The sequence below is a fragment of the Erpetoichthys calabaricus genome, chromosome 8 (assembly GCF_900747795.2).
Source record: "Erpetoichthys calabaricus chromosome 8, fErpCal1.3, whole genome shotgun sequence".
Lineage (NCBI taxonomy): Eukaryota > Metazoa > Chordata > Cladistia > Polypteriformes > Polypteridae > Erpetoichthys > Erpetoichthys calabaricus.
In genome coordinates, this window is record NC_041401.2 from 166,155,504 (window position 1) to 166,169,707 (window position 14,204).

At 39.7% G+C, this 14,204-nt stretch overlaps 1 protein-coding gene across 1 annotated transcript in view; it reads left to right on the forward strand.

The window, feature by feature from the left end:
- The first annotated feature begins 1,968 nt into the window (after nt 1-1,968).
- The window catches only part of si:dkey-205h13.2 (uncharacterized), a 57,844-nt gene continuing 45,608 nt past the window's right edge, over nt 1,969-14,204 (forward strand). The window contains exons 1-2 of the mRNA XM_028808275.2: nt 1,969-2,198; nt 2,296-2,338. Of these exons, the coding sequence (XP_028664108.2) occupies nt 2,327-2,338 (12 nt within the window). The 5' untranslated portion in view covers nt 1,969-2,198; nt 2,296-2,326. The remainder of the gene's footprint in view (nt 2,199-2,295; nt 2,339-14,204) is intronic.

Sequence of the window (14,204 nt, forward strand, 5' to 3'; positions counted from 1 at the left end):
GATGTTTTTATATATTTGAGACAAAGAAGGTATTTCTGTTGGTCCCAAATCAGCAGTGACCAGCAGTTTGAAGAGCTACTAATGGTGCTGGAGGACATTGCATGGAAGGCGTCCAAGGATGTCATTGAGAATTTTCTTGGCAACTACAGAGCACCAAACGATGTCCTTCTGGTTGATAATAAGATTCAAGCATACAAATTTACATACAAAATGACAAAACTGAGGTTCTCATCATTGGTACAAAATCAACATTATCCAAAACTGATCATTTTTTATTTGTTATTGACATTTCCTCTGTTTCCCTTTGCCCACTCTGGGTTTCATCCTTGACAGTACTTTATCTTTTTAGTCCCACATCAATAACATCTCCTGGTCTGCATAAGTCCACCTGTGTAACATTAATCATATTCGCTACTCCCTCACTCCCCACACCACTGCTATCCATGTTCATAGCCTTGTCACTTCTTGCTTGGATTATTGCAATTTCTCACAAATCTCTCTTAACAGCTTCAACTGGTCCAGAATTCAGCTGCCCGCATCATTACTAGAACCCTCTCTACTCACCATATCACTCCCATCTTGCAGCAGCTTCATTGGCTTCTGGTTAAGTTCCGCTTTGACTTCAAAATTCTCCTGTTAACATTTAAGTCTATCCACAACCTTGCCCCTCCATATCTGTCCGACCTCCTTCATGTTGCTGTTCCCTCCCACACCCTTAGATCCTCTTCCTCCATCCACTTGACTGTCCCCTTCACCCATCTTACCACCTTGGGGAGCAGAGTGTTCAGTTGCTCTGTTCTGCCGCTCTGGAACTCACTACCATCCAAGCTTATAGAAATATTAACTCATTTTCACTTTTCAAATCTAAACTTTAAACTCATCTAAGTTTGCTTTCTCTCTTTGATCACAATTGCTCTGTCTGATTTTAACTATGTTTATATTTCTTTGTATTTTTAGTTTTTGCTTATAATGTGATTTTTATTTGTTGTTCGTGTCCTTGAGTGTTTACAAAGGTGCCAATGAATAAATAAAATGTAAATGTAGTATAAATCCATGAAGTGCAACATGTCACTAAAGATTCGTTTTCTGCTGGAATTCTTCCCTGCTAAGCTTAGTTGGTTAGGTCCATCCATCCATTATCCAACCCGCTACATCCTAACTACAGGGTCACGGGGGTCTGCTGGAGCCAATCCCAGCCAACACAGGACACAAGGCAGGAAACAAACCCCGGGCAGGGCACACACACACCAAGGACAACTTAGGATCGCCAATGCACCTAACCTGCATGTCTTTGGACTGTGTGAGGAAACCCACACAGACACAGGGAGAACATGCAAACTGCACGCAGGGAGGACCCGGGAAGCGAACCCAGGTCTCCTTACTGCGAGGCAGCAGTGCTACCCACTGCGCCACCTTGCTGCACTTTTGGAAGGTTTTACTAGGATATTCTAGCAATGAAAAAGCGTTATCAGGGCAAGTGGACTATTGTCTTAATCTGATTTTCTTTGAGTGATTTTAGTACAAATGGAAACTGGTGGCAAGACATTATACAAATGTGTCCGCATCATTTAAGCGATTAAACACACTAAATTCAATTAAAGCTGATTTCACGTTTCTCCAGGTTCGCAATGTGATACTGTCCATTGGAAGTTATGATTGTGCTCAACTTGAAGCTGTCTATCATTATCACCACAGTTTTCAAGAAGCAGTTTTAAACAAGAAGTTATCCAGTGTTATTGATATTGCTATTACAACTTACAGCTTGGCTCGCGACTTCTTTTTTATAATTTGTATTCCAGCCCGTTTAGGTGGCTGTCAGGGTGATACCTTCACTTACACCTGCTGCCCAAAGCCGATGCCCGGATTTCAGCCTCCCTCAGTCAGTTGCTGAGTTTCACTGTAGGACCTGCCTGAGAATGAAATAAGTGTAAGACCGACCTATACGTCGTCACCTAAAAGCTCCATTCTGCATGGCCCACTACCACAGGAGCCCGTTTGCCTTGTTGTCACTTCCGTGTCATCATTTGCTATGCAAGACGACGACGACGAACATGAGGGGTGACTAGCGTGCGATTGGGCCGGCGCTCCCACTCAGGGTGTGTTCACATTCCTCCGGTTACCTGCTACGAAGAATCGGCTCATGTCGCGTGCATTTCGAAAAGCGGCGGAACTGCGGCGGCATTCTGGACGGCCTTCTTGTAAGTACTTGGAACACGGGGCTCGCGAATAAAAGAAAATCCTTGAAACCCAGAGCTGAATTGTGCAAGGCTGATGCTGCAATTCTCTTCTCTGCAGGTACCACTTTCTGTAAAAGTCCGGCGACGACATGCTGCTACAGGTAAGGGGGTCTCAGCTGATAGATTTTGAGTTCGTACCTTTCATTCGTGTGCAGTCTTCTCGATGTTTGGGGGTCACAGCTAGCCGCTTGAAAAGCGCTAATAGTTCTCGGCCGAGTTTTGACAGCTCCTACGAGTCATGGCGCTCGTCAATTCTCCGCTAGGATGTCTCGCAAGCAGGCGCTCGGTGTTTTTCGCTTGTGTAAAATAAGATCTGCCGAAAACGGCTGGATAGTCCTAATTCATCTGAGATTAACGCTACTGTTTTGTGTTCATACTAGAAATAATACTAATCTGTGTTTTGTAAAAGACTTGACTCAAATGTGCGCGTTGTTTTACAATTCGTTGATTTGGAAAATGCAGATCACTTTCTTTTTTTTTTTTGACGGCATAGATCTCAAACTACGAGCAAATATTTTCTTAATGCTACTTCTGACACGTGCCTTGCTATGAACTGGCGTCCACACTGTAAAAAAAATAATGTTAACTTTATGGCAAATTACTGGCAGCTACGGTTGCCAGAACTTTACCGTAAAAAAGAAGATGACAATATTTTTAGGTCTGCGGTATAATTTTGATGTAAATAACTGTTTTTTTTCTTTACAACACATTCCACTAGAAGTGAACGTTTAACCATAACCTGATATCCACACACTGTAATAAATATGCCAATCAATAAACCATTAAAAAACACAGGAACAAACACCAGTACATAGTTTGTATCAGTAAAGTAACAATAACCAATAGCAAACATGTTTTTTTTTATCTTTGTTCTAATCTAATTTTATTTCAAATCTTATCAACTTAAAATATATATTTAAAAAATTCTCAGATTTAATCTTTCGTCTCGTTTCTTTCTCTCATGTTTAATTACATGGAGAACTGAAATTTGCCGATATTAAAAATAAAAAAAAACAATTTAGGGTTTACCAGTACCAAACGTATTTTTTTGTATTAATCTTCTTTTATTTCGTATCTCATTAAAAACAGTTATGAAGATAAATCTCATTAGTTTTTCTCTCTCAAGTACAGTCCCTCGGGCTAAAACTAAGGTATGCCGATTGCATAAAAAACAACAACTTTCAATAAAAGTTTAAAAAGTTAAAAAGAATCAACTATTGAGGCTTATCTTACCTTTAGGGTCTCATCATTCGAAGTGGCCTTTTCATAAAACGATATATTCTCTTTAATCATCTGAGTGATTTTCTGTGGGGAAAAAACTTTTTGCTTGTTAGTAAGTTCACATCTGGCTTTCCATAAAACCCCTTTTATCATATTTATTCTGGCCCAGTCCTTTTCCCCAACCTTTCTTTTTTCCGGATCTTCCAAAGACCACTATGTCTTTATCCAATTTAGCTTTAATTAATGAATCCTGCTTTAAATTTTTCCATACGATTTAATTATATACATCGAAAAGAATTCAATGTTTAAGTAAGTTAGGGCACATTGTCTGGTGGAGAAGTAAAGTTTGCTTTTGTGGTGTATGGTGTTGTACAGCTGTGCCTGGTTATCGAATACGACCCACCATAAATCAGCTTCCATAACCTCATAAAACCTTCAGCACGCAGGAAAAAGAAGTTTGCTAACTTTAAGTTTTTTTTCCCTACTCTTCAAGGTGTGAGCTTCACCAGGAACAATACGGTAAAAGGGGGCGTTTCCTTATGCAAATATCGCAACTTTGGTGTTACTGAAACAGAGCTTTGCCATTTTACATTTTACAGCTGTTTACAGTTTTACACTGTAAAATTAACAGAGATTTTTTCAGTGTAACTGTAATGTACTATCAGTAAACGGTATGTAGCATATTTGGAAGGTAGAAAAATATTGATTTTACTTACAGAACTTGGCTATAAAAAATAATGAAATGTATTAAGCTATATAGGTCAATTTCCTGTTTTTCAGAAATGGTATTTTACTTTCACCATTTGCAGTATTTTTACAGTTAAATTTATGGACATTTTTTACAGTGCAGGGTTGGCTCTTGAGTTGCGTTTGATGCAGCCAGTCTGCACTCCAATTCGCCGACATACTAAGTGAATCTGTAAACTGAACTATTAAAAGCACAGGTAAAATCTTGCGGCTTCAATAACCAGCCTATAATATCATCAACATACTTGGTATTTATTATTATTATTATTATTATTATTATTATTATTATTATTTAATATTAGGTGGTCACTGAAGCCGTAAGACTTGGCTTATCCATGTTTTCAATGTGAATTTTGAAGGAGCGCGAGATTCGATTCTTCTTAACACTAATTTCCGTTTAACGATTTTCCGGAAAATGTGCAGTAGTGGGCAGCGTTTCTGCCTCACGGATCCAGCGTCCTGGGATCGAATTCTACGCACGATACTTGTCTATATGGAGTTTTACCAGCAGGTTAGTAGTGACAATAACAGCAATGAATAAATCGTCCGCTGAATGCAACATTTACGGCACTTTCAAGGAGAATAAAAACTTCCCCTAAATCTCAACTTCGGAATGCTAAATGTCCTGTGCAATTTACTAGAACGGACGGAGGAAAGAGAAATGTGACTGTAGGCTCGCGATCCGACACCACCACTGCCGCTTATTTACTCGCCCACTCAATACTCAGCTGCTATATATATATGGATGTATGCGTGAAGGGGCTTGGCGGTGTACTGGCGGCCCGTATAGAGAAAAAAAGATTGCTTTTATTTTAATTGAGTGAACAAAACTATAAAGTTTCGTTATACTTGTATGAATCCGATCTCTTAGCTACAACAGCATCGCGTAATTTGAAAAGACAAGACAAGCAACGCGAAAACTTCTTACCAACAGAGCGCCCGCGCCGGTAGGGATTTGAACCCAAGTCTCTAGAGCCTTGGACAATTTCGTACCAATCCATCCAAAACATTAAACGATATGTTATACGACATTTCTAAAACTAGACACAATACATTAATCAAGAGATAAATACAGTAATGTCCGTATAAATGCATATTATTAATAAGATAATAGAGTTAAGGAGCTAAGACCGAGGACGCTTTTTGAGGAAAAAAATATTTATCGACAAAGTAGGAACTAAGCTCAAAAGTGGAAATTAATAATAACAGTATAAGGCTTTCAAAAGCAACTTGATTTAAGTAATCACGCTTGAGTCGTGGCTCCTCACTTCCTTTTAAACCTTTTGCTTTGTTTGGTGCACGGAGTGTACTTTCCACTTTTTTCATCAGTAGTTCAATGCCAGGAAAAAGCAACGAGTTAACAGATCACGCACAAAATGACTTTTTTAAAATTAATTATTTAAAAAGAATTATTTGAAATGTAATGTTTTATAAATATTAATTAATTATTAATAAATTATTTAAAGTAACACAACTTTACTTTACTATGAAATCAAACTAATTATGTTTTCTAATTGTTTTTTCTGGGTCGTGTGGCTCCTCGCAGAACCTTTGCTTGACATTCAACTCTTTTGAGAAAGAAATTGTCCTTTGGGCTTTGAAAAGTTTGCTAATATGTGGACAAAACAAAAATATTTAATGTGCAGTAGGCAACCTAGCAGGATAAAAAAGATCGAGAAAACCTAAATCTGGCCCGTGTTGTTGTATGCGGTATAAATCCTTGTAAATTCAGAAATCCACTGCATATGTAAAGTTGAGGGGGCCGAGTTGCACCCCGTCCCCCAAACAGATGCACTATGTTACAAAAATAAGACTGCAACAAAAGTTTGTTTGTTTTTTTTCCTCAAAAGTTTTTACTTTCCTTTTAGGCTACGCCCAATGTAAATATGTTAATAATCAACGAATACCATACTTTAACGTCACCTGTACCTTTAAACACAAAAACATTCTGTTATATAGACATAGAAATATAGAAATTCCGGATTAGTTTGCTCTTTCATATTTAGCTTGAGAGTGGTCACTTCAGCTCGTGTATTTTGTATTCGGTATTTTCCTCTTTTACACGTCAGCCAGCCGCTCCTCAAGTACAGTATAATCAAATGACAGTATAGTCGCGCGCGCGCGTGCACGTCATAAATGTTGCGGTTGTCCAAACAGCTGGATGAGCAAACCTCTTAAACCACACACACACACACACACACACACACAGCACACACACAGAACCGTGACGAAATATTTCATAAACAAAAATGTCTTTGCTGATGTAAATAAAAAATTAAAAAGGCTTTAACTTTTCTAAACCAAAGTATGAACGCGGGGAAGATGGAGCCCATCCAGCAAGCATCGGATTCAAGTTTTCAGTCATTTCAATATCATTAATGGAACTCATGTGCTTTTAAAAGTATTTTGAGAGATTTCGGTTATATTGCATCTTTACATTATTAACAATTTATAATGTTACTTAGGATATGATGTAAATTAAAAAATGCAGATATATTTTATGATTCGTCAGGATCCCATAAGCTTCAATGTCAAACTCCCTCGACGACCCACTGGTATTTCACTAATTTGCTGTTATTTATTCGTGCAGGTTATTTAGAGCCACTTGATATCTGAGAGGGCTGCCAGCTCTTTGGGGGGTGCCTCGGGCGGCTCTAGCATTTCTGCTCCCCTAGGCGAAGCTGTAAAAGCCTAAACCCCAAACAATAATTGCTGTTTTGCCATTTGGTATAGTTTACCTGCATAACACTTTCTTTGTAATCTGGTAGTTTTAATAAATTGTGAATTTATTTATATATTCACATTCACATGTGCATTTGAAGGCACTAAATATGATACCATATACTGTAGATGCTTACTAGAGATATTAGCAAAAAAATCCATCCATTATCCAACCCGCTATATCCTAACTACAGGGTCACGGGGGTCTGCTGGAGCCAATCCCAGCCAACACAGGGCGCAAGGCAGGAACAAACCCTCGGGCAGGGCACCAGCCCACCGCAGTAGGAAAACAATGTAAAAGTATTTTGGAAACGAGTATATTTTATTTACAAAATATGTAAACTGTAACAATATATGAATATATAATAAAAAGGTGCCCAATTCATGGTGGTTTAATTTTACAAAGAGAATTCCAGTCTTAAATAGTAAATAATAAGAATGACTAAAATTCTTTGCAATTACAAAAATACAAATCGCCGAAAAAACTGGGTTTTTTTCCTGGGTTCATCATTGAGCGCTAGTAATCAATTTATTTTACTTGTTTATGATAATTCACTCTTCACTGATAAGGTTTGCTAAGAATTACACGTATCCTTAAAATATATCAGTGCATGTATACTGTAAACCATAAAAGCTGATGTTTTCTATAATTTTCACTAATTTCACAAATTATTAGAATTAGTTTTGTTATTGTCACTGTTACTGTTGCTGTAATGTAAAACAGGACTAATATACATGCAATTCATGACAGTTGTCTTGATTCCGAGGGTTTGGGTCTGGATTGTTTAAAAAATGTCGCTCACCTTTGTCTCCGCATGCGACCACTGCGTTTGCGTAAATGGTAGAAACGGCCAGAGTGTGACAAAAATATAAACGATCATCTACTTTCTCTTAATACCCTGATACTCACAAATTTCTTTACACTTGTTCTTCTCCATTAAACATCTCCTGCCGTTTCCCTTTTCCCGTCGGTTCCTTTCTTCTGATCCCAAACACTTTAATGATTTGCGCGCACTCAGCGTTTAGCTGACATTGCAGTCGTCGCCTCTCACAAATCTGGACGTTCATCCTGAATGAATACGCATACTGTATACATATTTACTGTATAGACAGAGAGATATGTGATCGTTTATTTGTCCACCAGTGGAAATTAAGAAAATATATACTGTGTATATATATATATATAGACATACATACGTGCATCACACCTTGCATCTCCATTTCCACATGGAAAACATAATTATAAATATCTAACGAAATCATATTGAACAGATGCCCTAATTTAAAAAAATTAAAATTAATCACAACCATATATTTCGTGCATGTAAATATATTAAGCAAAAACGATAATCAATACGTTCAATATTATTCATTTTGAGGGATGTGCGAAGAGACCGCACCGCAGGACACCGCTAGGGCCGATTTAGAGTTTCCTATTCACCAAAAATGCCCGTCTCTGGAGCGAAAGAGCTTCACTTTTATTCACTAACAAACGCAAAAACAAAAAGAGTAATGCTCCAATGTGCTGCAAATTAAATAATTATTAAGTTTGTCTCATATACAGTATGTCCTAACATTGAAAAACACGTTTCACACGACCACACTTAATTTATCGAGACATTATTCTAAGCGTTCTACAGTTTGTTACTTTTATTTTAAGTTTAAAATATTGTAATATATTTTTAAAAATTTGTCCACAAAGTCAGCTGCAATATTTTCATATGTTTTACTTGAATCAATTAAGTTTGAGAAGTATAGTTCTTACATATATTACTTCGGCCTTGTTCACACTAATGCATTTTTATTTAAGATGTCATACATTTACCTGCGTTTTTGCCTTTCGTCCACACTACCCTGTCGTTTTTGCGCCGTAAAAAGGGCTCTCAGCAGCCGTATACTTCCGAAAACTGCCATAAATACGGTTTTCCATTTCGATATCGCGCTCTGATTGGTTTGGGCTTATTTCGAGGCCCTTCCTGATTGGATCTTGACATTACAACGTCTCGTTCCCTAGCAGCGGGTGCTGCTCCTATTATTGAATTCAATAATGATACGAGTATTTTGCATGTCAGTATTTCCGATGCTGAAACCGACACAGAATATTTTTAATTAGTACAGGAATTTGTTTTCAAATGATGATATTGATTTAGAATGGCTGTTATTAATTAGAAGAGGTCTCTCTATTCGAATGAACTAATATCATGACATAGCATCAAGGTCACCATAACAAATTTTTTACAAAAAATATATTAATAGAATGGGCATGTAATGTCATTTTCTAACCAGCTTAATCCAGACCAGGGTCGCAGGTCACTGGAGAATATCCCTAGCATAAGGTGTTAGGCAGGAACAAACTCTACACAGGGCGACAGTCCATCGCAGGGCAAACACACCCCCAACACACACTACAGCCAATTTAATGTCGCCAATCTGCCTAACGCTCATGTTTCTGGATTGTGAGAGGAAACCCATGCTGACATAGGGAGAACATGCAAACTCATTACAGGGAAGCCTTGGGCCACGAACTGGGGCTCCTTACTGGGATGCAGAAGCAATACCTGCACTGCTCCATTCCACCCTGCCACCCAGAATGAACATAAAAACATAACACTGCACAACAATTTTACTGAAACGTCTTGCTTCTTGAAAATTTTTTGATGATTATGACAGGTACCTACTGGGTATGCACAAATATAGTTTTGGTTTTATTGCATCACGTACTGGAACTCTGAGAAATAGACATTTATATGTTTACTGACAATAACATAATTAGTCATATTTATGTTTCACATAAGCTATTAAATTCAACAGAATTAAAAGTGTTTTGCTCCTGATTTTCTTTTGTAATCAATGTCTGGTGCATCACGTTGCAGTGTCCAACAGTAGTCAGCAAGCATTGACGGATTCCAGTTGTCCTGGTATCGTTTCTCCATCGTAGCAATGTCCTAGTGAAACCTTGCACCGTGTTTATCATTGACAGCACCAAGATTTGCGGGGAAGAAGTCCAAGTGTGAGTGGAGGAAATGAATCTTGAGTGACATGTTGCACTTCATTGTCTTGTATGCTTTGAGAAGTTTGTCTACCAGCTGAATGTAGTTTGGGGCTCTGTAATTGCCCAGAAAATTGCCAACAACGTCTTTGAAGGCTTTCCAGGCAATTTTTTCCGGCCCAACTAACAGATCTTCAAACCACTTGTCACTCATAACATGTCTGAACTGGGGGCCAACAAAAATGCCCTCTTTGATCTTGGCCTCAGTTATTCTTGGAAACATCTGTCTTAAATAACGAAAACCTTCATCTTCCTTGTTCAGTGCTTTCATGAAATTCTTCATGAGTCCCAGTTTTATGTGAAGAGGAGGCAAAAATATCTTTGCCGGGTCGACAAGCTTTTCATGTGCCACATTTTTCTGTCCTGGAACTAACTTTTTATGGAGTGGCCAGTTCTGTCAAGAATACAGTAATCCCTCCTCGATTGCAGGGGGTTGCATTCCAGAACCCCCCGTGAAAGGTGAAAATCCGCAAAGTAGAAACCATATGTTTATATGGTTATTTTTATATTGTCATGCTTGGGTCACAGATTTGCACAGAAACACAGGAGGTTGTAGAGAGACAGGAACTTTATTCAAACACTGCAAACAAACATTTGTCTCTTTTTCAAAAGTTTAAACTCTGCTCCATGACAAGACAGAGATGACAGTTCCGTCTCACATTTAAAAGAATGCAAACATATCTTCCTCTTCAAAGGAGTGCGCATCAGGTGCAGATAATGTCAGAGAGAGAGAGAAAAAAAAGCAAACAATCAAAAATCAATAGGGCTGTTTGGCTTTTAAGTATGCAAAGCACCGCCGGACAAAGTAGCAGCAAGGAAGGGAGCAAGCATTTTTCAGCATTTTTTAGAGGAGCGTCGGTATCCTCTAGGCCAGTGTGCGAACAGCCCCTCTGCTCACACCCCCTCCGTCAGGAGCAGAGAATGTCAGAGAGAGTGAGAGAGAGAGGAAAGCAAACAATCAAAAATCAATACGTGCTGTTTGATCTTTCAAGTATGTGAAGCACCGTGCGGGAAGAATATCACTTGCAAAGCAGCCACATGTAAGCCCAGCAAAGAAGGGAGCAATGTGAAGGTAATCTTTCAGCGTTTTTTGAGGAGCGGCCTTGTCCTCTAGGGGTGCGAACAGCCTCCGTGCTCACAATATATTTCAGGAGTTTTATTTAATACACAATACGCGCTGTGGTTGGGTAGCTTCTCAGCCATCTGCCAATAGCATCCCTTGTATGAAATCAACTGGGCAAACCAACTGAGGAAGCGTGTACCAGAAATTAAAAGACCCATTGTCCACAGAAATCCGCGAACCAGCAAAAATCCACGATATATATTTAAATATGCTTACATATAAAATCCGCGATAGAGTGAAGTCGCGAAAGTCGAAGCGCGATATAGCGAGGGATTACTGTAGTGCAACTCTTTGGCACGGCTGTCCCATTCACAGATAAAACAGCAGTACTTTGTATAGCCGAGCTGCAGTCCTAGTAACAGAACAACGACTTTAAGATCTCCACAGATATTCCAGTTGTACCTGCTATACTGGACGTGCTTCAGCAACAGTTCCATATTCTCATACGTTTCTTTCATGTCTGCTGCATAGCCAACAGGTACTGAAGGATAAACGTTGCCATTGTGTAGCAGAACAGCTTTCAGGCTTAACATTGACGAATCAATGAAGAGACGCCACTCTTCCGTGTTGTGATCACAACCCAAGGCCAAGAACAATCCTTCAATGTCACAACAGAAACAGAGACTGTCGACTTGTGCAAAAAATTTGGTTATATCATGATGTTGGCCTCGAAACACAGACATTTTAGTACCTGGTGACAGCAAACACCATTCCTGCAGTCTTGAACCCAGCAGCTTGGCTTTTGCTTTTGACAGACCCAAATCTCTGACCAAATCGTTCAATTTGGACTGTGTTATCAGATGTGGATCACTTGATGAGCACGGTTCAAAATCCGGGTCAATGTCACTGTCAGTACCCTGCATTGCAGTTTCTTCATCTGGTTCGTCTAAGGTCCAATCCTCTGGTGGTGTCGGAATTGGAAGACTGTCGTCATGTGGCACGGGTCTCACTGCTGAAGGCAGATTAGGATATTCAATTGACTTCTTGTTTTTGGCAGAGAAACCAGACACATTAGTGAAACAGAAGTAACAGTCCATCACATGGTCTTTCTGTTCTCGCCATATCATCGGAACAGCAAACGGCATCGTCTTTCAAGTGCCTCTGAGCCAGGCTCTCAGACTGACAGCACGTGTCGCACAGCAAATGTGAGGCGCCCATTCCTTGTCTTGATCACAATTTTGCAGCCAAAATACAGATGATAAGCTTTCTTCACAAGAGCAGTCATCCAACGTCTCTGAGGCGCAAGTGTATATTCACCACAGATATAGCAGAATGTATCGTGGCTGTTACGATATTGACGAGACATATCGCCCGACACCAAAACGTCTATAGCATCAAGCTTACTTACCGTTATACTGCTACAGATACTATACATTACTATACTGATACTATACATACACACTGACTATCTATATTAACCAAATGAGCAGGATCAGTGTATGCAAGCCACCTTTACAGCATACTGAGACAGCGTCAAGCTCGTTCAGACCTGCCCAGGCAGAGCTGGCCTTAGGGCGAAGCGAATGAAGCAACCGCTTCGGGCCCACAGCTGGAGGGGGCCCACTGCGCCCAAGGTTTTTTTTTTCCTGTGATGCACGACGCTGCTGCAGAGGGCCCAATGGAGTAACAGACTCCTTCACTCCAACCTCTATTACTAATTCTTTTATATACAGTAATCCCTCCTCCATCGCGGGGGTTGCGTTCCAGAGCCACCCGTGAAATAAGAAAATCTGCAAAGTAGAAACCATATGTTTATATGGTTATTTTTATATTGTCATGCTTGGATCACAGATTTGCACAGAAACACAGGAGGTTGTAGAGAGACAGGAACGTTATTCAAACACTGCAAACAAACATTTGTCTCTTTTTCAAAAGTTTAAACTGTGCTCCATAACAAGACAGAGATGACAGTTCCGTCTCACAATTAAAAGAATGCAAACATATCTTCCTCTTCAAAGGAGTGCGCGTCAGGAGCACAGAATGTCAGAGAGAGAGAGAGAAAAGCAAACAAATCAATAGGGCTGTTTGGCTTTTAAGTATGTGAAGCACCGCGGCACAAAGCTGTTGAAGGCGGCAGCTCACACCCCCTCTGTCAGGAGCAGAGAGAGAGAGAGAGTCAGAGAGAGAGAGACAGAGGAAAACAAACAAGCAAAAATCAATACGTGCCCTTTGAGCTTTTAAGTATGCGAAGCACCGTGCAGCATGTCGCTTCAGGAAGCAGCTGCACAGAAGGTAGCAACGTGAAGATAATCTTTCAGCATTTTTAGACAAGCGTCCGTATCGTCTAGGTGTGCGAACAGCCCCCCTGCTCAGTCCCCCTACATCAGGATCAGAGAAAGTCAGCGCAAGAGAGAGAGAGAAAGTAAGTTGGGTAGCTTCTCAGCCATCTGCCAATAGCGTCCCTTGTATGAAATCAACTGGGTAAACCAACTGAGGAAGCATGTACCAGAAATTAAAAGACCCATTGTCCGCAGAAATCCGCGAACCAGCAAAAAAATTCACGATATATATTTAAATATGCTTACATATAAAATCCGCGATGGAGTGAAGCCGCGAAAGGCGAAGCACGATATAGCGAGGGATTACTGTATATAATTCACGGGCAACATATTCCATCACCTAATTACTCCACGTGGACATCTCCACTCAGCACTCCAATCTTCATTACGCTTCACTCAGGCCCGCGCGCCTGTTGCCGCCTCCACGGCGGTAAGTTATTTTATACTGAAATCTGAATATCTCGAAAGTATGAAAACAAGCTTTAAAACCGAATAAAAATGTAAAAACAAAATAATGTGGATCTTATCTTCATAAAATAAAAAAAAATGTATAAAAAATATAAAAAGCAAAAAAAAAAAGTGCTTGGCCTAGTTATTTACCTCCACATGCTGCCTGGTGGAAACAGCAAAAGCTGGCTAAAATGTAGCTTTATCTGTTAATGTATCGTCACTAAAGACATTTATGCGGGCCCGCTCCAACCTCCATCACTCATACCCTTCACTCAGGGCCTTGTACGACAGTCTGCGCTGACAGCCTGCAAATTTGGCTCCTGTCAGTGTGTTACGGTTACGGTTGTCAGTGTCAAACGGAAATCGTCAAAAAGTGA